Source organism: Capricornis sumatraensis, chromosome 5 (assembly GCF_032405125.1).
Source record: "Capricornis sumatraensis isolate serow.1 chromosome 5, serow.2, whole genome shotgun sequence".
NCBI lineage: Eukaryota > Metazoa > Chordata > Mammalia > Artiodactyla > Bovidae > Capricornis > Capricornis sumatraensis.
The window spans coordinates 121,942,576-121,969,998 of record NC_091073.1 but is presented as its reverse complement, the minus strand read 5'-3'; the positions used below and the strand labels follow the sequence as shown (position 1 = coordinate 121,969,998).

The following is a 27,423-nucleotide window of genomic DNA, read 5'->3' as shown; positions in this document are numbered from 1 at the left end:
GCGCGCGGGCGCCAGCAGCCAGCCGGAGCGAGGGAGACAGAGCGCGCACACTCGCACACCCGCACCCTCGCGCACTCGGACCTGCGCCGCCGGCCGCCAGGTCCCCGGGCTCCATGGGCGAGATGCTGCTGCTGGCGAGATGTCTGCTGGTGCTGCTGGTCTCCTCGCTGTTGATGTGCTCGGGGCTGGCGTGCGGACCCGGCAGGGGATTTGGCAAGAGGCGGAACCCCAAAAAGCTGACCCCTTTAGCCTACAAGCAGTTCATTCCCAACGTGGCGGAGAAGACGCTAGGGGCCAGTGGAAGATACGAGGGGAAGATCACCAGAAACTCAGAGCGATTTAAGGAGCTCACCCCCAACTACAACCCCGACATCATATTTAAGGATGAAGAAAACACTGGAGCGGACCGGCTGATGACTCAGGTAGAAACCCAGCGCGGGGCGTGGAATGTGTGGCTTTCAAGGGGTTATGTGTAACCATGCAGTTCGGTCTGTTTGCTCTTCAGGCAGGTAGAAAGGCGATTTTGCCCGCTCCTTCCCCACCCACCTGCCGGGCCTCCGGGTGCCTTCCTCTTCCTGGAGGGGAATGGAGGTGAAGGGTCCAGATGGACAAGTTGCGGGTGGGGGCGGGGGGTAAGGACGCCGGGACATGCGGTCCACGGGAGCCCCTGACCGCATGCATCCTGCTGGGACGGCCTTTCCATCCTGCCTGGCTCTGGCTGGAAACTTGGGGAGACCTTCCCTTTGGGGTCATCTGTCCTTCCCAAGTTGGGAGTGGGCACCGAGGGAGGAAGCAAGGAGGCAGCGTCAAGGGGTGTCGGGGTCAGCGGGCAGGTGCAGCCTCTGCGCTTCCCTCTCCTTTCTCCTCGCTGCTCCGCTTTTCCCACCGCTCCCCTCGCTCTGTCGCCCCCACCCCACCGTAGCCCCTCCACAGGCAGTGCTGACAAAGGGTCGGGGTTCCAGAGGCAGCCGGGCTGGCCCCTGCCCGGATCACAGAGCTTCCACCGCCACTCGGGCGCGGGCGGTTGTGCCCATCCGAGTGTGAATGTATCGATATTTCTTTAAGGATGCCCTCTGATTCTCCCGAGCCCGCGGTACTTGAGGGGAGGGACTTAGAACTTACTGGCATTGCATCACGCTAGTTTTCAACCTGCTTGCCTAGGAATTAGGAGAGACTCGGTATCAGCGGGAGGGGGCTAGAGAGACGAACCAAAGCGAAACACGCACTCCTCTCGCCCTCCCTACCTCCGCTGAAGACTCCTGACTGCCCATCTCCCCGCCAGTGGGAGACTTTCCGCCAACTCCACGCACGTAGGACTGAAGCTAGAAATGGATTTCCTGAGGAATATAGGTCAACATCCTTTTTATTGCCCTATTAAAATATTCGAGTCCTACCTTTAGGGCCAGGAGCGCACCGCCGCTGACGGAGCGGCGCTGGCGGGGCGCTGGCGCGGGGGAGGCTGGGGGCGGGAGCGACCCGGGAGCCACCTCCGGGGCCGCGGCGCTCCCCGGCCCACTGCCCGGCCTTGCGGCGGAGCCGAGCAGGGCGAGGACCCGGCGGGGAAGCGGGCTTCCGCTGACGGGCAGAGGGCGGCGAGGGAGCGGGGGAGGAGAAGGTCCTTCTCCCCGACTTGCCGGCATCTGCTCCCGACCACCTTAAATCTGGCCCGCGAGTGCGGACGCGCGCGCCGGTGCCGGGAGCGGCGAGAGCCGCAGTTAACTCTGCGCAGGCCGCGGGGGGCCCGGCGCGTGCGGGGCTCCTACCCCCGGCCCACGCTCGACCCCCGCGGGACGGAAGGGGCCTTCCCAGGACCCCTCGGAGCCGGGAGAGAGGGGCGAGAGCCCGGAGAAAGCGGCGGGGGCGGGGGCGCCGAAGGTCCCCGAACCAGAGAGCTCGGCGTGCGCCGCGGTCCGCGCGGGGCCGGCACGGGAGGGAGCGAGGTCCCTGGCCCGCACCCTGCCGGGGCCGCGGGCCTCTTCGCCCCGCCACCCGGGCAGAGCGCGCGGAGCCGCGCACCCGGGCAGACGCGTCCCTGCTCCACTTACTCCCGGGTTATCGATCCCGCGGCTCGGGTTTCAGTGCGCGCGGGGCTGGACCGCGGCCTCCCGCCGGCCCCTCCACGCGCCCGAGCGCGGGCTCGGCCAAGGGCTCCCGGCGGCGCTCCGACGGCCAGGCTGGCGGGGGCGGCACCGGGCGGGAGCGGGCAGGCCGGTTCCCGGGCGGGGGCGCCTCCCGGGCCAGGGCGCCCGGCCGAGCCCCTGCCGGGCCCCTCGCCGCCCCCGCCGGGACCCACGGCCGCGCGGCCCGACGCCGGGCCGCTCCGGCCGCCGTGTGCTCCGGCAGCATTTGAACTTCTGACCTTCTGTCAACTTCCCTCAGACGAACGAAACGAAAACAAATACTTTTTTTCCTTGGGCAGTGGCTATTCCCGTTCCCAACACAAAAGGAGGGGGGAGGGGCAGCCTGCGAGGGGGCGGGGTGGGGCAGGGCGGGCCAGGATCGTAGCCGGGACCCCCCCAACGCCCCCTGAAAATGGGGAGGCTGGCCGGGGGGCGGCCTGAGAGGTGCCCCCTTGATCTCCGCCACCGCGTCCTTCCCGCGTCCCCATCCTAAGAGTTAAAGCGCGGAAGGCGGGAGACCTGGGCGGGGAGGGCAGGGCCGGCGAAGGGGGGGAGCAGGCACCTGCGCCCCGCGGGCCCCCCACTTAAGATAGCCGCCCAGACTGTTCTCAGGTGCGTGTCCCTCCTCCCCCGTCTCTGTGCGTCCCTGTCTCTCTAATGGGACTGCCGCCCAAGTCCCTCAACCATGGCGAGATCGTCCCCAGTGGAACTTTGAGAGCAGTTCAGGAACGCAGGCGCTCCTGTTAATATTAACTCGGGGCGGGGAGGGGGAGCGCAGACCGACGCGCTCTCCCCGCAGGCCGGCCGTGGGTGCCGGGGGCTCCGAGGGGGCAGGGGGCCGCCGGGGGCCGGCCGGGAGCGGCGGTGGAGACTGCCAGGTTTCCGGGGGGTGCGTGGCGGCCCCCGGGGAGCGGCGCTCCGCGGTGGGTTCCACGGGAGGGGCCTGGTTTTCTGCAGTGGGGGCGGAGGCGTGGAGAGAGGCGCGTGCGGGACTGGGGGGGGGGACCCTTGTGAAGCTGGGGCACCCCTCCCCTGCGCCGGGGAAGCCCGTCGGCGGCGACAGCCCCCGCTCGGCTCCCCGAGGCGCGGAGCGGCTGCGCAGACGGGGGAGGCGGCGGGAGCCCAGGCGTGGGGAACAGCTCGGCCTTCCGCCGACACAAAGCCGGGCCCGCCGGCCCCGCCGGGCTTCACGGTGGCTGCACAGAGGCGGGCTTGATTCGCGGCACACGACCCAGTGAATTGATCACCGGCCCAGCCTTCCCGGCTCTGCCTGCGACGACCCCGCCCGGCCGGGGCGCGGAGCGTCCTGCAGTCGCGGGGCCGAGGCCCCCCGCCTCCGGCGCCCGGCCGAGGGGGGGAGCGCGCGTGGGGCGCGGGGCGCCGACTCGGGCCTGCCTTGGCGCGGCCCCGGGGCTCCTCGCCGGGCTTCTCCATCGCCTGCCCGGGTGGCGCAGCTCAGAAGGCGGGGGGCTGGTACAAGTGCTCCCCAGCCCGCCCTCTCCCTTGCCAGCGGCCCCCGAGGAAGCCATCAAAAAGCTCCGCCTGCCCCCCGAAAGCAGGGAGCCGGAGTGCCATGGGGGTTCGGGAGGCGAGTGTCTGCGTGTGCGCGTCGTGATGTGCGCCTGCGCAGCGCGTTCCACATCCCGGCTCGAAACTGCCCCTGGTTTACTGATTGATTTTCATGTAAAACGCATTCAGTCCTCGAGATGACCTCACTCAAACTCTGTCCTTCCGAGTTTTTTTTTTAAAGAAAACTGTCGGCGGTCCCAGAAACCCGCAAGCGCTGACCTGTTACCAGGGCCGCCCCCTAGTGCTCTGCCCGCATCACCGCCCCCCCCCACACACACTCACATCTGTTGTACGTTTAACCCCACAACCATAGACTGGTACTCATTGCTGCCAGATACTCAAGACTTTTCCTGCTGCGCAATCGGTCACGTCCCCTTAAAATGCGGCAGCAGCCCTTGCCAGAGCCCTCGGCACCCCCCCCAACTCCGTAGGACGAGCCCCCCCCCACCCCAGCCATAATCAGGGTCCCGGCGGGGGGCGTCGTGTCATCTCGGTAACCGGGGTCCCCGCTGGGGGTCACCCCCGCCCTCTGCAGAAGTCAACTTGGAGTTGTCACCTACCTCCCCCTCGAGTCTGCCTCTTTGGGGGACACCCCCATCCTGACTTGGTCACCACTCCCCCATTTTGCAGTCCCGCACTCCAGCCGCGGTGCGACAGTCCAGGGTGTTACTGTCCACAGCAACGCACACGTGATCCAAGGCTCTCTGGAATCCTTATCTGAATGGGACCCAAGAATCCTGCGGGAACTCCCACAACTTTGCCCTGGCTCGACTCCTGCCTGTTCACTGTTTCTTTACCCCACAAGGAAGCGGGAGGGGGGGACCCCCAAGGACGGTTTCCAGAAGGAGGCTCCCCAAGGCAAGGGCTCAGAGGCCCCCCCCCCCACGCCCCGGGCCTCTCCGGTTCACCCTCCCCTCCCCCACCCCCATCCCCTACCCCACCCCACTGCACCTCACCCCTCCCTCCCCACCCCTCCCCACGCCTCCTCCAGCTCTTAAGTTTGCTCTTCAAACTTGCAGGACACCATTCTGAGCCGGCCAAGAAAACAAGAGGGGGGAAGGGAACAGGTTAAGGAAAACAAGAGTCACAATCAGACCGCAGAAAAGCTGGGGAAAAAAAGAGTTCCACGGGGAAAAGGAATGCGGCTGTCCAGATAAAGAATGTTTGCCATCCGGCCCTGGCCTTATAGAAAATTATAACTCACCTGGTTGCCTTTCACTCCCGGCACCCCCGCCCCTCGAGTCGCTATCAGCGTCCCACCTGCCTCTCTACCTTTGGCTTAAGTCTCGCCTCAGATAGGCACAGGGCAGGCGGGAGGGCACAGAGATAAGGCAAGGCTTTTAATTCTTTGAGAAGCAGTGTATTTTTCTTTTTGCGGCACAGTTGCGCCCCGGGCCTCTCTGTGGCCTCCAGATGAGGGGTTTGTCCAGGGAGAGGGGTGGAGTCTTGCACAGGTGCTGGGCGATGGGGCCAAGCAGGAGAGGGCAGGGCTGGAGGGCACCCTGGCCGAGGGTGCGGGCCCTTGGCCATCGTCCAGAAACGCACAGTTGACTTGTTGCAGAGAAATTTCATCTGCTTCTGGGGCCACGATCAGGCCTCTGCTGTTTCAGATGCAGAGAAGATCCCCAGGTCGTCTGCGAGGGAACTGACTCATCACCCAAATGCCAGGACCCCTCCCACCAAAGTGCCCTCGCCGGGGTCCAGGCCTCGTCTCTTTCCTTCTCTGCACAGTCTGCATCTTGTGGGGCTGGGCTGAAGAGCCCACAGGGGCGGAGGTGGCATAGGGTGGGGAGGCATAGGGTGGCCCGCAGTGGGGGTGGCTGGCAGGCCCAGATGCTAAGGTCTCCTGGGGTGTCCCCTTCTCCTCACAGAGGTGCAAGGACAAGCTGAACGCCTTAGCCATCTCCGTGATGAACCAGTGGCCGGGCGTGAAGCTGCGGGTGACCGAGGGCTGGGATGAGGACGGCCACCACTCGGAGGAGTCGCTGCACTACGAGGGCCGCGCAGTGGACATCACCACCTCGGACCGCGACCGCAGCAAGTACGGCATGCTGGCACGCCTGGCCGTGGAGGCCGGCTTCGACTGGGTCTACTACGAGTCCAAGGCGCACATCCACTGCTCAGTGAAAGCAGGTGAGGGGCCGGGCCCGCCGCTGCCGGCAGCACGCCCCCGTCCTGCCCACCTCCAGCTCTGCACCCCACAGGCTGACTCCAGGGCCGGAGGAAGATGGGTAGGGGTCGGGCAGGGAGGGCCCTGGGGCCTGACTGCTGTTTGCGGGGGGCGGCCGTGCTCTCTGAGGCCCTTCTCCATGTCCACCTTGGAGGCTGCAGAGGCCCACGTCCTCGGAGTCCAGATGCAGAGGGCATCTGGCTTCCCGAGCCTTCCTCCAGCCTGGTTTCCGGAGCTCCCAGCGCAGGTGGCAGGAGACAGGGAGGAAAGATTGGGGGTGGCGGGGCGGGGTGGGGGGGACTTTCCTGGTGAGAGAGGGCAGCCCAGCCCAGACAGCCAGCTCTGGCCCAGAGCCTTTGTCTCCGGAGGGTTTAAGAAGGAACCACTCCCCACTCCGCCCCCGCCCCCCTGCGCGGGAGGAGCCGCCCCGGGTGGAAACCCCGGCCCCTCCCCGCCCCGCTGGAGCCTAGGCTAACCGGGCTCACCGGGCCCGGGAGACGAGGCCCGGCGGCCGGCCACAAAGCCAGTAGTTACGGCTTCCAACATCTGGAGGGCGCCAGCCCGGAGCGCCCGTCCTCCCGGGTAAGCAACCGGGCCGCCCTGCGCCGCGAGGCCGCTTCCCTGGGCCTGCAACGCCACTCGCTGTTGCGGGCGAGGAACAGCTCTGGGAGTCAGGTGTGCGCGCGGGCGCAGGCCCCGACTCGGCCGGGCGGTCCCGCCACCCCCCTGCAGAAGCTGCGCCTTCAGCAGAGCAGTCCACAGCGGGTGTCGGAGGAGCTGCGTCTCCCCCACCACTGGGCTTGCCTGTTTGTCTCCTAACCTGTGATTTATTAGCACATGTTAGGAGGAAAAACAGTTGAGAAGTGTCGACACACTTTGGAGGAAAGGAAAATAATGGCTTCTTGGCACACAAGGTGTGGACGGTGGGCAGAAGGTCTGGGCTTATAGCCCGAAAAAGGTCTCAGCCGCTGGAGGGCGCGGAGGCGCGCCCCTCATCCCCGGCCCTGCGCGGGGCTCCGAAACGGAGGCGCGGCGCGCGGTCCCCCCCCGGCCGCCCCGGTCCGCGGGGTGCCCCCCTGTCGGGGCTAGGGTGGGTGGAGGGTGGTCCCTCGAGGTCTCCGCGCAAATGAGCAACAGTCGTCCGGCCCGGGACCCCGGCGGGGGCGCGCGGCCTGGCGCGCAGCAGAGCCGCTCATTGGCATTCCGCGCACGCGGGCCGGGCGCGGGGCGGTGCGTGTCAGGCAGGGTCGTGCGACTCGACGACTCGGGCTCGCCTGAGTCCCGGACGCATTGCGGGAGGCTGCGGCGGGCCCCCAAAGGCCGGCCCCTGCACTTCATGCCCGAGAAAACGATGAGAAGATTAAATACCCTCAGTAATTCCAGCAGGAAGATTCTTTCTGGCGATCTCTATTTGCCAAAAGCCTGATCCCGGAGATTGGAATGCAAAGAAGACGGGGGGCCGTCCTGCCCCTCCTCCCCGGTCCCCCGCGCGCCGCCCGACTCCCCGGGATTATTGTCCCGGGGACAGTGAGCCTCAGAGAGCGACGGAGGCCGGAGAAACCCGGTAGTCAAGGGGCCTTGAGAACCCGGGGCTTCCCGAGCGCGGAGCAGGCCCCGCCATTTAAAATTCAAATACACATCTTGAGTGCTTGCAAGAGAGGCCTGGCTGTGCAAATAGTGCCTGTGAGGCCCGGGCCTCTGGAGGGCCCGCGTGTGAATCGCTGAGGCCGGGGGGAGGGGCGTTGCACCTGAGCAAACAGGGAGGGGGCGGCCCGCGCGGAGAAAGTGGAGGGGGACGGGGGGCGAGATGGAAGGGTCCCCTCTTCCAAGAGCGCCTCCTGTTCGGTGCAGAAATCACAATGACAATGGCGAGCCCTTTATTGGATTTTAATTAGAAAATCCACACAGCCCCGGGTTTTCACACCTCAGGCAGAGCTCTGGAATGTTTGTCCAGTTGCTACAACTACTATAGCTATTTTTCACCGCACTCCCCCCACCCCCCCCCCACACACCCGCCGGCCGACCCCCAAGCCCCCCCCACTCCAACCCCGCTGGGCGCTGGGGGTGGGAGGCCCAGGGTGCCAGCCGCGCGGCCTGGGTGCGGAGCGCACGAAGCCAGGGGAGCCGCGCCTCCCGCCGAGGCGGGAGGAAAGGAGGGTGCGCCCCGGCGCGCGGGTAAGCTCGAGGAGGCTTCCTGAGGACTCCAAGTGGAGAGCAAATACCCTGTGAATTCGCGGCGAGGCTGGGTGTGTGCGAAGCCGGCGGTGGGGGTGAGGGGGGCGGAAGGGAAGGAGGGGAACTGGCCTCCCGCCGGAGACGCCAGCCGACCTTTGGCACCGCCGGTCCAGCCCTAAGAGAGTCGTTAGGGAATGCGTCTGCATCTGAAATCGGCCTCCGGGGCGGGGATGGGGGAGGGAGGCCTGCGCGCGCCCAGCCGGACTGTCTCCCCCGCGCCCCGGAGCCACGGGCATCCCTGGCCTGGACGCGCGGCACGCCAAGCGTGCGCCCCCCGCCCTTTCCGCCGGCGCCTCCTTCTCGGGACTCGCCGCCACTCCCCGTCTCCCCTTCTCTCGCCTCTCCCTCCCCGCAGAGAACTCGGTGGCGGCCAAGTCGGGCGGCTGCTTCCCGGGCTCGGCCACGGTGCACCTGGAGCAGGGCGGAACCAAGCTGGTGAAGGACCTGCGGCCCGGGGACCGCGTGCTGGCGGCCGACGACGAGGGCCGGCTGCTCTACAGCGACTTCCTCACCTTCCTGGACCGCGACCGCGGCGCCAAGAAGGTCTTCTACGCCATCGAGACGCGGGAGCCTCGCGAGCGCCTGCTGCTCACCGCCGCGCACCTGCTCTTCGTGGCGCCGCACAACGGCTCGGCCGCGGGGGCGCCCGAGGGGGCGGCGGCGGCCGCGGCGGGCGGGGGCGCGCCGGGGCGCCGGGCGCTCTTCGCCAGCCGCGTGCGGCCGGGCCAGCACGTGTACGTGGTGGCCGAGCGCGGCGGGGCCCGGCGGCTGCTGCCCGCCGCGGTGCACAGCGTGACGCTGCGCGAGGAGACGGCGGGCGCCTACGCGCCGCTCACGGCGCACGGGACCATCCTCATCAACCGGGTGCTGGCCTCGTGCTACGCGGTCATCGAGGAGCACAGCTGGGCGCACGGGGCCTTCGCGCCCTACCGCCTTGCGCACGCGCTCCTGGCCGCGCTGGCCCCCGGGCGCACGGACCGCGGTGGAGCCGGCGACAGCGGGGGCGGCGGCCGCGTCCCCCCACCCGCGCCGGGGGCGCCGGGCGCGGCCGACGCGCCGGGCGCCGCGGGCATCCACTGGTACTCAGAGCTGCTCTACCAAATAGGCACCTGGCTGTTGGACAGCGAGGCCTTGCACCCGCTGGGCATGGCGGTCAAGTCCAGCTGAAGGCCGCGGGGGCCGGGGAGGGCACCGGAGCGGAGCGGGGCGGGGCGGGGCGGGGCGGGGCGGGGCGGGGCGGGCGGGGTGGGGGGGCGGACGCCGCAGAGGACACACGGAAACGGCGCACGCAATGAGACTTTAATTATAATCAGAGTAAGATAAGAATAAAGTAGGACAGTCCAAAGTAGACCATAAGGAATCAAAGACCCCGAGAAATTCTGTCGTCGTCTTTAGTTTATATATATATATTTTTTGAATTTTTTGATTCTTGTTTTAATTTTGGTTTTTTTTTTTTTTCACCTCTCCTGGCTATTTATTTGTTTGGTATGAATAGATGTTTTAAAATAATATGAACCGGACCTTCAAGAGCCTTAAATAGTTTGTTTCCTGGATAATTTATTATCACGTGAACTGTACTCACAGGGGGGAAAGATTATTTTGTGAGGCCAAGCCACCCGCTCAGAGTCTATTTTTCTACATGCCCCTCGTCCTGACTTTCAGAAAGCAGAATTCTGTCCTCTCCACTCCTCCTTTGCAATGCTCCTGCTTTTCGGCAAGTGTAAACTAAAACAAGCTTCATGGGGGTCCACAAATTATATTTTTATACGCAGAATTGTAAATTAGATTTTTGAGAGATCAATACTTAACTGAATTACATTTCATTTTTGAAATAGTGTAAAATATGAAAATATATTATTTTAATTTAACTAGCTTCCAATGTCACAGCCATCTCCTGTATTCTGGGTTTAATATTTGCTTTGTCATCACCATTTTGGCCACATTCTTGGAAGTCAAGACTGTTACACACTCACTCACACATAACTTTTTTTTTTTCTTGGACAAACTGGAAGAACTCTTATTTTTAACTTCAAAGAATTTATTAGAAAATAATATTTTTTAAAAGCGCACATAGTGATGAGCCCACAAGGATGGAGCCTGTAGTTTGTACAGAGAAAAACAAAGGATGTTTTTGCATTAATAAGTTGAGAAATAACTGCTGTAAATTTACTAAAATGTATTTTTGAATATTTTGTAATAGTTTTATAGAAATAAAATGTGCCGCGCACAGACTGGTTAGTGTATAATCACTAAGAATCCCTGTTGCAGCCCGTTTTCTTTGCTTTTTTGGCTTCTTTGTTTGGGAAACCTAGTGCTAACAGGAGCTCCCCGTATTGTATTTAGATGTTTTGCTCAAACTGTGAGTTCAGATCAGCTTGCTTAGGTAACCAAAGCAGGTAACCAAATTGACTTGTTTGTTTTGGTCACTGGAGAAACCTCAGCTCTGTTTGTATTTATTGTGTGAAAGTTGCTCTACTCCAAGGATGGCGGTGCTGAGCTGGGTACCGGCCAGCCCTCGCCTCCCCACAGGCTAACCCGTCCGGAGGGGCTCGGTCACCCGGAACTTCCTCCCCAGGCTCCGTGGTGCCGTGGCTGACTCTGCCCCCCCCAGCTTGGTGGCCCCAGGTTGGAGTGCCCTGCCCCGGCCTTGCAGGGAGAAAGTCCTTCACTGCTTTCTGAAGTCCTGGGCTGCCCTTTTCAGAAGGGTCCCCAAGGAGAGGGCCACACACTACCCACATGCTCCCCGCCTGCTCGGTTTGGCCACTGGCCTTCCCGCCTTGCCCACAGACCCCTAGAGCCTGGGGGTGCTGGGGTCTTCGGGCCACACCGGGTCTCCAAGCTGTCTTGAGTGGTGCCGGGTGAGGACCTTTGTCCCCAGGTCACAGCCCTCCTTCCATGAGTGGCTGGTGCCCCACGCCTGCTGCTTGGCCACCCCGGTGGGTCACTCCAGGGGCTTCTGTCTGGTGAAGACCGTGGTCACACTGGGCACTACCAGCCCCGGCGTGAGCCCGTACAGGCCCAGCTTTGGGCAGGTGGGCCGTGTGGGCCCCAGGGCTTCTCAGCGGATGAAGCGTGTCTGGAGGCTGGCCTGGGGCGAGGGGCACGGGACTGAAGCGGATGACCTGGGCCCCCCTCCGCCCCACCAGGGCAGGGTCTGGGAAAGCCACTCCTGAGGCCCCCGGGGGCCTCTGTGCTCCAGGTCTGGTGAGACGTGGCTTTTTCAGGAGGCCAGGGCCCCGATGGACAGGGCTGGGGGCCGGGGCTCACCGTCCAGGGAGGAGCGGTCCCTGGTTCTCCTTGGTCTCCAGGGGGTCAGCCAGGTTGCAAGCCCTGCTGAGTCTGGGAGTTTCTGCTCTGGTGACTGTTCAAGTCTGAGTGTTCAGTTAACTGGGCACACCGTGGGCTTGGGCCTGGGTGACCCCCCGACTCATTAGCGGTGAGAGAGAGGTCAGGCCCCCTCCTGGCCGGGCGAGGTGGTCCTGCCCCTCGGGGGTCCCACCTTTCAAGGCCCTTCCCAGCTTCTTGGTGAGAACTCTCTTTTCCACCTCCACCATGTAGACAGACCAAGCACCCGGCAAGGATCAGCGCAGGCTGACGCCAGCCCAGGGCCCGCTTCTCCATGGTGGGGGGTGACGGGACCGACTGACCGTTGGTGCCAGATGTGTGTGTGGTCTTGCTGCCCGCCTCCCTTGTGGCTAAATGCACGTCTGTTTGTCAAACACGCGTATCTGAATGTACTTGAACCTGCTGTCTTTGTGCTCTATTGTTTGAAAAATTAAAGAAGTCACAGAGACCCTGTGCCATGTCTGTTCTGTGGGAGGACCCCTGTCTCCTCCTGTCATCCGCGGCTCATGCGTTCTCCCACCACGGTGTCCCCAAAACGTGAAAGCAAACACTTCATGGAGCGCGCACACTGCAGACCCATCCGGGGAGGGGAGGGCCGGGTCCTGGGACCAAGCCAGAGCCCATCCATCTGAGCAAGCAGCCAGTGGGGCGCTGGGAGAGACAGGCCCCTCCTCCCCTGGTGGAGACCCCTGGCTGTCAGCGCCACCTCCGCATGGAGTGGGCTGACATGCAAAGAACGCTGGCCGGCTGCAAGATGTGGCAAGAAGTCAACACAGGGCCTGCCCGTGAGCCAGCTCCAGGCCTGGGGCGGGGGCGGTGGGGAGGAGCTGGGTTCCCCAGTGGCGCAGAGAAGAGGCCAGTCCATCCTTGTGAAAGAGCAGTCCACTCGAAGGGGTGGAGAGGCCCAGGGAAGTGACCTTCATAGGATTTCTTATCAGCCATCCTCGGCCCCAGGGACAAATCTGGCCAGCGGCCTGTGTTTATGCAGCCCGGGAGCTGAGATGGGGTTTTCTACGTTAAGTGGTTGAAAACAAAACAGCTAAAGAAAATTTTATATGTGAAAATTCTATCAAACTCATTGCTCAGTTTCCAACCAGTGAGTGTCTCCCGGCCCCTCAGTGCCCTGCACCTCCCCCGCCCGGCTCACTCCTCTGCCTGCTGCCGCCTTCTCCCACCCAGGGCCCTCACGGCTGAGAAGCGGCACTGGAGGCCGCACGACCCGCAGAGCCTGAACTGTGTGCTCTCTGGGTCTTTGCAAACCTCACATGGAAACCCTGGTGGCTCAGACAGTAAAGAATCTGCCTGCAAATGCAGGAGACTCGGGTTCAATCCCTGGGCTGGGAAGATCCCCTGGAGGAGGGCATGGCAACCCACTCCAGTACTCTTGCCTACAGAATCCCATGGACAGAGGAGCCTGGTGGGCTACAGTCAATAGGGTCACAAAGAGTCAGACACGACTGAGTGACTGACACTGTCACTCACGTGATGGAGGTGGGGGGCGGCAGTGGAGTGCACTGGGATTCTGGGGTGTGGCCAGCACAGTGCACCTTCTGTTGGGGTTCAAAGGCTGCCATGCTCCTTGCTGTGTAACAAATCCAGGAAGACCTGCTGCTGTAACAGGTGAAGTCGATGCCAGTCTGGAGATAAGCTGGAGACAGTCCCAAGGGCAGACGCGAGAAGCCACGCAGGCTTCACCCCACCCGGTGAAAACCGCCCCGGCTGAGGAACTAGGGAGCCTGCGTTGGGAGGTAACCCTCTCGGCTTTTCTTGGCTGAGCTTTGATTTTCTGAGATGAAGAAGCTGACAGCGATCCACACCTCTGTACACAGGCTCTGGGCCGCAGTGAGGAGACCGGGGAACTGTGTGAAGGTTTGGGTGTTCAGTGGGATCTTTGGTTTCCAGGATGAGGGCAGCTATGTTCTCAGAAGGGGGAGACTGGTTTAGATAAGAGGACCCAGAAATCCCAAAAGATAAATTCGAAGAAATATGATGCCAAAAATCCAAGGGCTCCCCCATCTGACCGAGCTGCTTGGTAAACAGAACCTTCTGCTCTGGGTCCCGGGGCCTGTGTGTCTGCCTCCAGGGGAGGGGGACACCTTTTCTGCTGGACGCCAGGCGGGAAGCTCCCTCTTCTCCACACCCCAGGAAGGCTCAAGGCTTCCCTCTCTGAGCCAGGCAGCCAGAAGGCAGGGAAACCAGCCCTGTGTCTTCGAAAGGAGCTTTGGGCTCTGGGTCCCTGTGTCTGTCACCCAGCTGGTCCACGTCATCAGCATCCCAGCTGAAACCCTCGAGCCAGACCCAACAGACAGGAGCCCAGGAAACAGGATCTACGGCAGAGGCGGGATTGGGGGCTGGGGTGGGGGGCGCTGTGTCAGAGCCCTGATGCGCAGGCCTCAGCTCGGGGTGGCCGGGTGGAGACCGGCCTGTCCGCTCCCTTGCGACTTGTCGCTGCGGGCGCTGTTATTCCGCAGCCTCCGTAGGACAAGACAGCATCCTTCTGAGGGTCAGCGCCCCGTCGCTTCCGGCGCTGGGCGGCCACTGCCCCTCCCGTGGACGCCTCCCGAGGGTGCGGGCCCCTCCACTTAGCGCCGGGACTCCCGGGCGGCCTCTCGTCCCCCCGGCCACAGCCCCGGGCAGCGGAGCGGCGGCCGTGCTGGGTCAGGCAGCACCGTGCGTCGTCGGGAGCAGCCTCCTCTCCGCCCAGGCTTCCCCGGGGTCCAGCATCGGCAGGGCGGCGGGCGGGCGGGACGGACGCGCTGCGTGGAGTCCGAGCGCCCTCTGCTGGTCACGGCGCGGAACTCGGGCTGGTGGCCAGGAGGAGCCGGCAGGGCTGAGCCGGCCGGCTGGGGCGTGAGCACCGCGAACGTCGAACGCACCTTCAGGGAGAGGGCGGCGGCGGCCAGGCAGGCCGTGGGGAGAGCTGCCGAGTCGGGGTGAAGCCGGAAGCACCCCCGCCCCACCCTGCACTCTCAGTGGCCCCAGCTGAAGGCCAGCCGTTCACGCCGCCCCTGAGCCCCGGGCCGGGGCGGGTGCTCTGAAGGATATCAGGGGTCACAAAAGGAAAGCGGAGAAGATGACCGTGTTGGAAAAAGCGGAGGCTGGAAACGCGGGCGGCGGGGCCCTCGGGGCCGTGCCCGGCTCAGACCCTTCGTCTCCCTTCACTGGGGCTGAGGGTTCCCGGGGCCGGGAGGCCCTGCGTCCGGCCCTGCTGCAGCACCTTCAGAGCAAGGCACGCAGCCGGGGGTACGACCCACCAGGCCCTGCTCCTGAGGGTCCGGGTTCCTGGGCATGTGGACCCTCGCGGGGCTCCCAGGGCCTGGAAAGGAGTCCCCAAGGCCATGGGCTGAGCACATGGCCTGTGCGAAGCTGGTAGGAAGCAAGGGCCACAGACACTGACCGCGGTCACAGCGCTCGGCTCCCACCAGGACAGGGGATGCTGGGCTCTGCCCCGCCGTGGCCCTTTGTCCAAGGGCATTAACCCCCCTCTCTGCTCCATCCCTGGGGAGACGGGGTGGGGGACACTGGGACCCCTCCGACTCAGAAACATGCCCGCTCTGAGGCTGGACTCGGCCACACTGTCTTCACTCAAGAAAAAGAATGACCTTGCAGTCTTGGAAAATTCCAGATGAAGGAGTCTGAGTCTCTGTGAACCAGCCTTCAGGGTCGGCCCCGTGGAGATCCTGAGCCATCGCCAGCTGTCTCCTGAGGGACAGACCCTCCCAGAACCCTTCCCTTGGGTGGCCGCCCCGGGGACCGTCCCTGCATGGATGACATTCTCAGTGGAAAGGGAGTGAGCCATCTGCCCTGCACCAGCGTCCCCTGTGGCTGCGTGCAGGGGCCAGAGGCACTAAGAGAACCCCTCTTCCCTGAACCCAGGGCTGGCTGGTGCGCGACCGGGGTGGGAGGAGCCCCTGGTCCTCGTCCACAGCCCGCCCCTCCAGCAAAGAGCCTAGCGCGGCCACTGCTGTCAGGGACACATCTTTTCAGCCCTTTCTCTTCTCCAAGGAAGTCGTTCAAGAAGAAAGGAAAAGCCTGGCAGACCGACGCTGACCACGCGGCCAGAACTCCTTCCCTGCTGGAGCATGCTGAGCATCACGACTGACTAGCCTGTGGTGCGTCCACACAAGCAGCCCACTCCCCCCACACCCGCCACGTGGTCATCGTCGCCACTGCCACCCCCCGCGGCCTGCAGTGCACACCACCTTCACCCTCCTGTTTATCCGCGCCCAGGGAGCCACTTTAAGGATTTTCCACAGTGTGTTGTGGTCCATACAGCTGAAGGCTTTGGCATAGTCGATAAAGCAGAGGTAGCTGTTTTCCTGGAACTCTCTCCCTTTTTCCATGATCCAACAGATGTTGGCAATTTGATCTCTGGTTCCTCTGCCTTTTCTAAAACCAGCTTGAACATCAGGGAGTTCACGGTTCACGTACTGCTGAAGCTTGGAGAATTTTGAGCATTACTTTGCTAGCATGTGAGATGAGCGCAATTGTGCAGTAGTTTGAACATTCTTTGGCATTGCCTTTCTTTGGGATTGGAATGAAAACTGACCTTTTCCAGTCCTGTGGCCACTGCTGAGTTTTCCAGATTTGCTGGCATATTGAGTGCAGCACTTTCACAGCATCATCTGTCAGGATTTGAAAGAGCTCACCTGGAATTCCATCACCTCCACTGGCTTTGTTCGTAGTGACGCTTCCCACTTGACTTCACGTTCCAGGATGTCTGGCTCTCGGTGAGTGATCCCACCATCGTGGTTATCTGGGTCATGGATATCTTTTTTGTATAGTTCTTCTGTGTATTTTTGCCACCTCTTCTTAGTATCTTCTGCTTCTGTTAGGTCCATACTATTTCTGTCCTTTATTGAGCCCAACTTTGCATGAAATGTTCCCTTGGTGTCTCTAATTCTCTTGAAGAGATCTCCAGTCTTTCCCATTCTGTTGTTTTCCTCTGTTTCTCTGCACTGATCACTGAGGAAGGCTTTCTTACCTCTTCTTGCTATTCTTTGGAACTCTGCATTCAGATCTTTCCTTTTCTCCTTTGCCTTTAGTTTCTCTTTTCTCAGCTATTTGTAAGACCCCCTCCGACAACTGTTTTGCCTTTTTGCATTTATTTTTCTTGGGGATGGTCTTGATCACTGCCTCATGTACAATGTCACGAACCTCCATCCATAGTTCTTCCTGCACTCTGTCTATCAGATCTAATCCCTTGAATCTATTTGTCACTTCCACAGTATAATCGTAAGGATTGCAAATCGGAAAAGGAGCACATCAAGGCTGTATGTTGTTGTCGTCACCCTGCTTATTTAACATATATGCAGATTACATCATGCAAAATGCTAGGCTGGATGAAGCACAAGCTGGAATCAAGATTGCCGGGAGAAACATCAATAACCTCAGATACACAGATGACACCACCATAATGACAGAAAGCGAAGAATTAAAGAGCCTCTTGATGAAAGTGAAAGAGGAGAGTGAAAAAGTTGGCTTAAAATTCAACATCCAAAGAATGAAGATCATGGCATCCGGTCCCATCACTTCATGGAGAATAGATGGGGAAACAGTGGAAATGGTGACAGACTTTTTCCTGGGCTCCAAACTCACTGCAGGTGTGACTGCAGCCATGAGATTACGCTTGCTCCTTGGAAGAAAATCTATGACCAACCTCAGTTCAGTTTAGTTCAGTCGCTCAGTCGTGTCCAACTCTCTGCAACCCCACGAATTGCAGCACGCCAGGCCTCCCTGTCCATCACCATCACCCGGAGTTCACTCAGACTCATGTCCATCGAGTCCGTGATGCCATCCAGCCATCTCATCCTCTGTCGTCCCCTTCTCCTCCTGCCCCCAATCCCTCCCAGCATCAGAGTCTTTTCCAATGAGTCAACTCTTCGCATGAGGTGGCCAAAATACTAGAGTTTCAGCTTCAGCATCATTCCTTCCAAAGAAATCCCAGGGCTGATCTCCTTCAGAATGGACTGGGTGGATCTCCTTGCAGTCCAAGGGACTCTCAAGAGTCTTATCCAACACCACAGTTCAAAAGCATCAATTCTTCGGCGCTCAGCTTTCTTCACATTCCAACTCTCACATCCATACATGACTACTGGAAAAACCATAGCCTTGACTAGACAGACCTTAGTCAGCAAAGTAATGTCTCTGCTTTTCAATATGCTATCTAGGTTGGTCATAACTTCCCTTCCAAGGAGTAAGCGTCTTTTAATTTCCTGGCTGCAGTCAGCATCTGCAGTGATTTTGGAGCCCCAAAAATAAAGTCTGACACTGTTTCCACTGTTTCCCCATCTATTTCCCATGAAGTGATGGGGCCGGATGCCATGATCTTCCTTTTCTGAATGTTGAGCTTTAAGCCAACTTTCTCACTCTCCTCTTTCACTTTCATCAAGAGGCTTTTTAGTTCCTCTTCACTTTCTGCCATAAGGGTGGTGTCATCTGCATATCTGAGGTTATTGATATTTCTCCCGGCAATCTTGATTCCAGCTTGTGTTTCTTCCAGTCCAGCGTTTCTCATGATGTGCTCTGCATGTAAGTTAAATAAGCAGGGTGAAAATATACAGCCTTGACATATTCCTTTTCCTATTTGGAACCAGTCTGATGTTCCATGTCCAGTTCTAACTGTTGCTTCCTGACCTGCATACAGATTTCTCAAGAGGCAGGTCAGGTGGTCTGGTATTCCCATCTCTCTCAGAATTTTCCACAGTTTATTGTGATCCACACAGTCAAAGGCTTTGGCATAGTCAATAAAGCAGAAATAGATGTTTTTCTGGAACTCTCTTGCTTTTTCCATGATCCAGTGGATGTTGGCAATTTGATCTCTGGTTCCTCTGCCTTTTCTAAAACCAGCTTGAACATCAGGAAGTTCACGGTTCACGTATTGCTGAAGCCTGGCTTGGAGAATATTGAGCATTACTTTACTAGCATGTGAGATGAGTGCAATTGTGTGGTAGTTTGAGCATTCTTTGGTGTTGCCTTTCTTTGGGATTGGAATGAAAACTGACCGTTTCCAGTCCTGTGGCCACTGCTGAGTTTTCCAAATTTGCTGGCATATTGAGTGCAACTTAGACAGCGTATTAAAATGCAGAGACATTACTTTGCCAACAAAGGTCCATGTAATCAAAGCTATGGTTTTTCCAGTGGTCATGTATGGATGGGAGAGTTGGACTATAAAGAAAGCTGAGTGTCGAAGAATTGATTCCTTTGAACTGTGGTGTTAGAGAAGACTCTTGAGAGTCCCTTTGACTGCAAGGAGATCCAACCAGTCCATCCTAAAGGAAATCAGTCCTGAATATGCATTGGAAGGACTGATGCTGAAGCTGAAACTTCAATACTTTGGCCACCTGATGCGAAGAACTGACTCTTTGGAAAAGATCCTGATGCTGGGAGGCATTGAATGTGGGAGGAGAAGGGGGCGACAGAGGATGAGACGGTTGGATGGCATCACCGACTCAATGGACATGAGTTTGAGTAAGGTCTGGGAGTTGGTGAAGGACAGGGAAGCCTGGCGTGCTGCAGACCATGGGGTCACAAAGAGTAGGACACAACTGACCAGGTGAACTGAACTGAGGGAGCCACTGACCTCAGGATGGCCTGGGCTGCAGGAGAAGCTTTCAAGTGACTGCCCTGCACCCTAGGAGCGAAGGGCACCTCCTCCAGGCAGCCCCAAGCTCTCTGCCCCCTCATGGCCGGCTCTCATTGCAGCCCCAGATCCCCACTGTCCCCTCCTGGCCACTGCCCCGCCCACGAGGAAGCAGCACCGAGGGTAAGAAGGGAAACTGAGGCAGCCAGGGTGGGCCCAGGGGCATCTGAGGAGCCCTGCCCGCCCTCAGCCAAGAAGCCCCAACGCCCCAAGGGCGCAGGCGGCCAAGACGGGCAGGGGAAGCCCCACGGTGGGGGGTCTCGGGCGCCACTGGGACGGGGACTCCGGAACACAGCTGGCACAGGCCGGGGTGTGAGGAGCTCTGTGGATATATCTAGATGTGCTCCTTTCTCGTAGTTCCGTGCAAGGAGCACACTTCCATCGCTGAGAGAGGGAGCGGGTTTGTAAATTCCAGGAGCTCAGGTCCCACCGGTGCGGCCAGGCTGCCCTCTTCCCTGCAGCCCCTCGTCCTGCCCTGGGAGGCCCTTGCGGGCCTGGCTCCGTTTCGTCTCTTCTGGTTCTGCGATTCAAAACACCCCGGGGATTTCACTAGTAGTCCAACGCCAGGGACGCGAGTTCGGTCCCCGGTCCGGGAGGATCGCAGGAACCGCGGAGCAGCCTGCTGGCCACCGCGCGCATGCGCCTGGAGCCCGCACTCCACAACAAGAAGCCCACGCGCCGCACCTGGAGACAGCCCGCGTGTGAGCAGCAAGGAAGGCCCGGCACAGCGAAAAGACAAGTGAATAAATGAAGTACAATAGTGAAAAAATAAAGGAAATCTACCCTGGGCACCCCCGTGTGAGACCTCACACCGGGGCCCCTGGACGCCATCACCGCCTCCCTGGGTGCTCCAAGCTATTTATAGGCGGTGTCAGGATCTGTCCCAAAGACTAGGTGTTCAGTCCCAAAAGAGCCTTTTTAGGTCAAGGAAATGAGTTTAAAAATACTTTGTCTGCAAGTGTGCCAGGCAGGGCACAGCCTTCCCAGCCTCAGCCTCTTCCAGGTGGACCCCCTGACCCCAGGCCGGGGGCCAGCCTCCCCGCTGAGCCCAGGGAGGTGGGGGTACACGCCTGGGCCCTTGCTCCTCAAGTGTACAGGCCAAGGGGCCTCCTGGCCCTCCTGCCAGCCATGACTTCAGTCCCCAGGTTCGCAGAAGATCCCCCCAGGCCACACAGACTTCCCCCAGGGCAGGCACACACCCCAGGATGGACAGACATCCCCCAGGTCAGACAGACACCCCAAGGCAGACAGACACCCCCCAGGGCAGACAGACACCCCCCGGGGCAGACAGACACACCCAGGGCAAGGCCCTGCTGTTTGCCCTGACCCTAGTAAGGTGTAGATACACAGCTCAACACACTGGTATCACGACAGTGTTTGAGGGTGTGGCTGCGCACGCAAGCATATGTGTGTACTCGTGAGTGTGCATATGTGTGAGTCTGAGCATGTGAGTGTACTTGTGAGTGTGCATATATGTGACCATGTGGGTCTGAGCATGTGTATCCTCGTGTTTATGTGAGTGTGGTCTGAGTATGTGTCCCTGTGAGTGTGTGTACATGTGTGTGTGGGTCTGAGTGTGTGTTCATGAGTGTGCATATGTGTGAGCATGTGGGTCTGAGCATGTTCATGTACGCATGAGTGTACATGTGAGCGTGTGGGTCTGAATGTGTGTGTACTCATGAGTGTGCATGCGTATGAGTCTGAGGGTATGTGTGTGTACTCGTGAGTGTGCATATATGGGAGTGTGTGGGTCTGAGAGTGTGTCTTCATGTGTGTTCCTGTGAGCGTGAATGTACATACTTATGAACATGTGGGTCTGAGCATGAGTGTACTCGTAGTGTACGTATGTGTGAACGTGTGGGTCTGAGCGTGAGTGTACTCGTGTGTGTACGTGTGAGTGTGTGGGTCTGAGCGTGTGCTCTGTGTGACTGGTGTGTGGGCATGTCTGCAAGTATGCTGCCTGAGTTGTGTGTGCGCACACGTGTGTCTGCGCGAGCGGCGGGGGCTGGGGGGGTGCGGGGCGGGGGGGTGGCAGCCAGATTCCGGATTCTGCCGGCAGAGCGGAAGTCAGCCGTCCCCCGTAGAGAAACGCCGCGCCCCCAGGGAATGCAGGCTGTCCGGTCCTCACTTCAGCATCAGCTCCTCTGAGGACCGTTCTGGAGAGGAATAGAGCAGAGAGGGTACTGACGCTGGGACACGTGGGGGCTCCGAGGGGCCGGCAAAGCGGAGGGGAGGAGCCTCAAGGGGGGCGGGAGCCCCGCCCAGCCCAGCCCAGCCCCGCCCTTACAGCCGCGCCTGGGGCCATGCTTAGTAAGATTCTGGATCTTCAACCCCAAAGCGGGATTTCCAAAGCTCCGAATTCCCTATGAGCTTCTTGTGTGTCTTCATAAGACTTCATGGCATTAACCTGACAACTGAGGCACACAGTGTGCCCTCCACTCGGACTCAGCAGTCGCTGACATGAGTTGACAACGCACGTTAGACACCGGAGTGCGTGTGCTATAGATTACAAGTGACATGGTGCACAGTGCAGGCGCCCAGCACTTACAAGTGTCTGGTGGACAGCAGCTCTTACACGTATTATCCGATCGAAGCTGCCTAACTTACCTGTGGGGGCACAGGCAGGGGTTTCCACCCCACCTTGGAAGGAAAGCTATGACCAGCCTAGACAGCATATTGAAAAGCAGAGACTTCACTTTGCTGACAAAGGTCTGCACAGTCAAAGTTGTGGATGTGAGAGTTGGATATTAAGAAGGCTGTTTACGGAAGAATTGATGCTTTAAAATTGTGGTGTTGGAGAAGACCTTGAGAGTCCCTTGAAGTGCAAGGAGATGAAATCAGACAATTCTAAAGGAAATCGACACCAAATATTCATTGGAAGGACTGAAGCTGAAGCTCCAATATTCTAGCCACCTGAAGCAAAGGGCCAACTCATTGGAAAAGACTCTGAGGCTGGGAAAGATTGAGGAGAAGGGGACAACAGAGGATGAGATGGGTGGATGGCATCACTGACATAATGGACATGGGTTTGAGCAAACTTTGGGAGATGGTGAAAGACAGGGAAGGCTGGAGTGCTGCAGTCCATGGGTCGCAAAAAGTCAGACATGACTTAGCAGTTGAACAACACGGTCCTTCCTCAGTGGTGGTTTGCTGAAATGTCAAGGCCTGCTGCTGTCTGATGACGCCTTCGAGATTAACGTGTGCAACTGTGTCCCAAGTGCCTCCATGAGAAGTGTCAGACACACCCCATCTCAGAGACGTCGAGGGTGAAAGAAGGATCTCTCAGTCAGTGTACTCAGCTCACTGCAAATGTTGTTCCCTTTTCTTTTATTCTAGGTTGTGCTGGGTCTTCGTTGCGAGGCGAGGGCTTTATGTAGCTGCAGTGAGCAGGGACTACTCTTCGCTGCAAGACACGGGCCTCTCACGGCAGTGGCTTCTCTCGTTGCAGAGTAGCTGGGGCTCCCAGACTCTAGACCGCAGGCTCAGTAGTTGTGGCACAGCCTTAATTGGTCAGCAGCACGTGGGGTCTTCCTGGACCAGAGATTGAACCTATGTCCCCTACATTGGCAGGCAGATTCTTAAGCACTGGGTCACCAAGGAAGCCCATAGATGTCTTCTCTAGAGAACCTGAAATTTGTTTCACAAAGGACAAGAGATATAAGGCCATGTTTTATAAAAATCAGTATGGAAATTTGCATACATATATTAAAAATGCTTTTTTAACCTGAAACCTGGGGTTTACAAGTCATCATGAAATCCAGGAGGAGGAGTGTGGAAGCTGAGGCCCAGAAGTCACTGATGTCCAGTGTGACCAGAGGGCCCTTCATACGTCGATTCCCCACCGGCCGTCTCAGAAATCACCTGCTTTCTACTGAAGGGTTGACAGCTTTGCTTGGTTCCTGGGCCTCAGGCCACGTCGGTTTCTGGGCCCTGAACATGGGAAGACGTGTCTGTGGGTGGCGGGACCCCAGCTCAGGCTCTACCGCTCCTGCCCAAGTCGGGACCCCTGAATTCCAAGGCGCCCCTGGGGTACCACCTGGGGACAAGTCCTACCTGTTCACTTATGAACTGAGCAGCTTTGGAGTCACAAGAACAATCCTGGGCCCTCCAGATACATCAGGGAAAAAAAAAATCAGAAAACACGCCCTTACTTTCTAGAACATACTTATAGAGTGAAGATGGGCACGTGATCAACAAAATAAACAAAAGGGAATGTGTTCTTGTGTATTAGCCGCTCCGTTGCGTGTGGCTCTGTGACCCCGTGGACTGTAGCCCGCCAGGCTCCTCTGTCCACGGGATTCTCCAGGCAGGAATACTAGAGTGGGCTACCATGCCCTTTTTCAGGGGATCTTCCCGACCAAGGGACTGAACCTGGATCTCCCAGTGATAAAGTCTACAGAGATAAGCCAACAGGATAGGAGCTCTGCTTCTAACCCCAAAGGGACAACCACAGACCGCCTGGCTGTGCCCCTTGACAGGTGTGAGGCAGGGAAAAATGTACCTGGTGTCTCTTCCAGGCACTGGACATGGGCACCCGGGCTGTCACCATACAGGTCGGCTCCAGGACCCCCAGGCTTTCTGCCTGGAGGAACTTTCCAGACCTCAGTGCAGAGGCATGGACCCCGAGTGCAGCACGCCAGTTCTGCTGGGCTGGGCAGACTGGAATTTGTGGGACAGGATTCTGGGGAGGACAGAGCTACCCACAGGAGGAACTCCAAACCTGTGCAGAGGGTCCCCGGGAGCTTTCAGAGGGTTCAGACCTGACCCAGCGGAAATGTCGCAGAATGTCCTGGTGGCCCGTGTGAGACCCCGGCCACAGGAACCCCGAGCAAGGGCCATCCGAGATGGGCCAAACCAAGCTGGAAACCAGGTCTCAAGAGGCTCATGAGACCAGAGCTCAGAGACCAGGCCCTTAGGCTGGCTGCCTCCAGAATAAAAATGAGCATTCTTTAAATGTCAGGACAACAAAATTCAGGCTCCCAAAAATGTGTCCAAAGTGTCTCAAGTACAATCCGAAACTGCTGGACATTGTAAGAAAGAAGAAAGCGGGGCAAAAGCTCCCAGGAGAGTAACAGTATAAGGGGAGGAAAATGATGGAAGCAAGGGAAAGGGGAGATCATTTAGGGACAGCAATTGGAAGGTGGCCGCCTCCACAGAGGTCTGAGCGTGGAGAGGCCGAAACAACGTCCGTGGACAGAAGGCAGAGCATCGCAGGGCCAGGACAAGGAGCGCAGTCCCACGGGAAACCTGCAGACCCGAGGCCTGGAGGCCGTGGTCGGGGGGTTTAGCCTGGGTGAGATGAGAAATGCCTGGAACGCCCCCCACAGAGGAGTGGGCTCATCTGACCTTCACCTTGAAGACATTTCCAGCTGATGTTTGCTCACGGCCGGTGGAGGGGAAGAGTGGGTGCAGGGAAACCGTTGGAGCCCAGGCTGGCCATCTGGGTGGGAGGTTGGGGGCGTCACTGGGGTGGCGGCTGCGGGCCGGAAGAGGAGTGATTCCAAAGGCATTGGAGGGTACGGTCGCTGGGTGCGCCATGGTCAGAGAGGAGGGGGAGGCAGAGAGGGCGCCAGAGTTCGGGATCTGGGCGCCCCCCAAGAAATGAGCTGCCATGTCCCGAGATGGGGCTGAAGGGCAGAGGTCAGAGTTCAGCTGGACCAAGTGTGAGCTGGATATCTGGGTGTCTCAGCAGGGACGCAGGCTTGAGTCTGGAGTTCAGGAGAGAGTTCACGGGAGGATGAGGGTGCTCAGGGGCCCGTGGCTGACCTTTCAGGCCACTGAATGGCCTGAGGTCACGGAGAGTGCTCGGGGACTGAGACAGGACAGACCCAAGGGCTCCGGCCTTTAGCTAGAGGTGAGGGCCCACCGGGAGCCCAAGCAGCAGCTCCGAGGACCACCTAGAGGGGGCGGTGAGTGAAGTGAGAGTCACTCAGTCGTGTCTGACTCTTTATGACCCCTTGGACTGTACAGTCCATGGAATTCTCCAGGCCAGAATACTGGCGTGGGCAGCCTTTCCCTTCTCCCCGGGATCTCCTCGACCCCGGCATCGAACCCAGGTCTCCCGAATTGCAGGCAGATTCTTTACCTGCTGAACCACCAGGCAAGCCCAGAGGGGTGGGATGGGGTAGGAGAGAGATGGAGAGAAGGCGGCGCCCTGGACACCAGGGACATCAACCACTTTACATGTGCCGATGGCCTGAGATGAGTCCTGAGGCTCTATCCTTGACCTTGCTGACACGGGTACCAGGAACATCTTTAGCAAGAGAAGTCTTGGGGAAATGCAGGGGTCGAAACCCAGATTATTGTGGATTCAAGAGAGAATTTTCAAAAGAGAAAATGAAGGCAGCAAAAAGAGACAGCTCTCTCAGTGACAGTGTCATGCTTCAGCCTTTTCGACCCCACAAACCTGTAGCTCCCCCAGGCGCCTCTGTCCTGGGGATTCTCCCGGCAAGAGGACTGCAGTGGGTTGCCATTCCCTCCTCCAGGGGATCTTCCTGACTCAGGGATCGAACCCGGGTCTCCGGCACTGCAGACAGATTCTTTACTGTCTGAGCCCCCAGACCTTTACAAAAATGGGGAAAGAATTCTGCATCGGTTGCTTAAAGTGGTTACAAGATCAGGGAAGACATTTTCTTTTTTCCACTGGAGGCTGTTTCCTGCACGTTTGCTGCTGAAAGGAAAGGTCCGGGGCAGGAGGGAAAGTCCTGGAGAGGAAGAGACCCACGCAGGCCCCGGGTCTTTTGTGTGGGGGCCGTACCGGGGGGCGCTGGCCTTGGATGGGAGCACCGCGGGGCGGGCTGGGAGGCTGGGCGGTGAGGGAGGGGGAGAGTTTATGCTGAAAGGGGAGCCCGAGAGGCCGTGGACACCGAGGGGAGGAGACAGGCAGGAGCCCCCTGAGAGCAACCCTGGCCTGACCGGGAGATGCAGCTGGGCCTCCCAGGCACCTGGGCTCTGCCCTGAGGTCCGCAGCTGCCAATTCAAAGCAGGCCCGCCAGCCTGGCTGCCCGCTGCTGGGATGCCAGGCAAGTGTCCTGAGGAGAAGGGAATGGACTGGGAGGGCGGCCAAAGAGCCGGTTCCCAGCGGGGGGCAGCCAGAGGAGGCGGGCTGAGGACGGGGCGCTGGGCCCCTGCGGGCCTGCCAGTCGGGCTCAGCAGGTCAGGGTCCAGGAAGGGTCCACACAGGCCATGGCCCAGGTCTGCGCAAGGGGCAGCTGAGGAGGAAGGGGAGTCACAGGACTGTCTCCATGTCAGATCACGTTGTTCGGTTCAGTCCAGTCGTTCAGTCGTGTCCGACTCTGCGACCCCATGAACCGCAGCACGTCAGGCCTCCCTGCCCATCGCCAACTCCCGGAGTTCACTCAAACTCACATCCATCAAGTTGGTGATGCCATCCAGCCATCTCATCCTCTGTCATCCTCTTCTCCTGCCTTCAATCTTTCCCAGCATCAGGGTCTTTTCCAACGGGTCAGCTCTTCACATCAGGTGGCCGAAGTATTGGAATTTAAGCTCCTTCCAATGAACACCCAAGACTGATCTCCTTTAGGATGGACTGACTGGATCTGCTTGCCCATCATGTTGTGGAAACGACATTTCCTAATGTCCAGAGTGATGGTGGAGAGAAACGGGTGTCAGGTCAGCCAACTGGGATGGCATGACCCGGGAGGTGTGATCCTAGGGACGTGGTGACTCGGGGGGTGTGGCCTTGGGGGTGTGGCCCTGGGGGAGGCCTTGACCTTGGGGGAAGGATGTGATTCTGGGGCTGTGACCCTAGGAAAGGGGGCAGCCCTGGGGGAGGGTGTGACCCCAAGGGCTGTGACCCTGCGGCAGAAGGGACTGAGTGGGGGGGGGGGGTGGCTGGTAGCCCTGGGAGGGATGACCCTTGGGGTGTGGCCCTAAGGGAGGGCGTGACCCTGGGTGGGGGCTGACCACGGGGAGGACGGCGCCCTGGAGATGTGATCCCGGTAGGTCCTCCAAGGGTTCGGGCCTCAGGCAAGTAGCCCTGAGAAAGGGAGGGGGTCCTGGTCTCCAAGACCAAGAACCAGGGCTGTGGCACCGAAACACAGGCCCCCTTCCAGGTCTGCTGGATGGAGGGCTGGGGACTGGCCGCCCTGGGGAACTCAGGCTGGCAGGTGCTGGGTGGGTCCCATGGTTCCGCCCTCCCGGTGACCGAGGCTGGAGCATCCCAGGAGGCCTGCACCCTCGGGCAGGGCTCAAAGCTGGAAGCCGCAGCGGCAGGGCTCGGCCTGGTCAGGTAGGCCCCCACGCACCCCCCTGAGGACCCCGCCCCACCAGGCCGCCAGCAGGGGACCCAAGCCGGGGATCAGGCCCAGGTGGGCTGTTCT

General features: G+C 59.8%; 1 protein-coding gene across 1 annotated transcript; it reads left to right on the top strand.

The window, feature by feature from the left end:
• Positions 1-122: 122 nt before the first annotated feature.
• Positions 123-9,261, top strand: SHH (sonic hedgehog signaling molecule). The gene is made up of 3 exons (XM_068973350.1): positions 123-422; positions 5,561-5,822; positions 8,450-9,261. Exons 1-3 carry the CDS (start codon positions 123-125, stop codon positions 9,259-9,261), a joined length of 1,374 nt encoding a protein of 457 aa, XP_068829451.1.
• Positions 9,262-27,423: the final 18,162 nt, after the last annotated feature.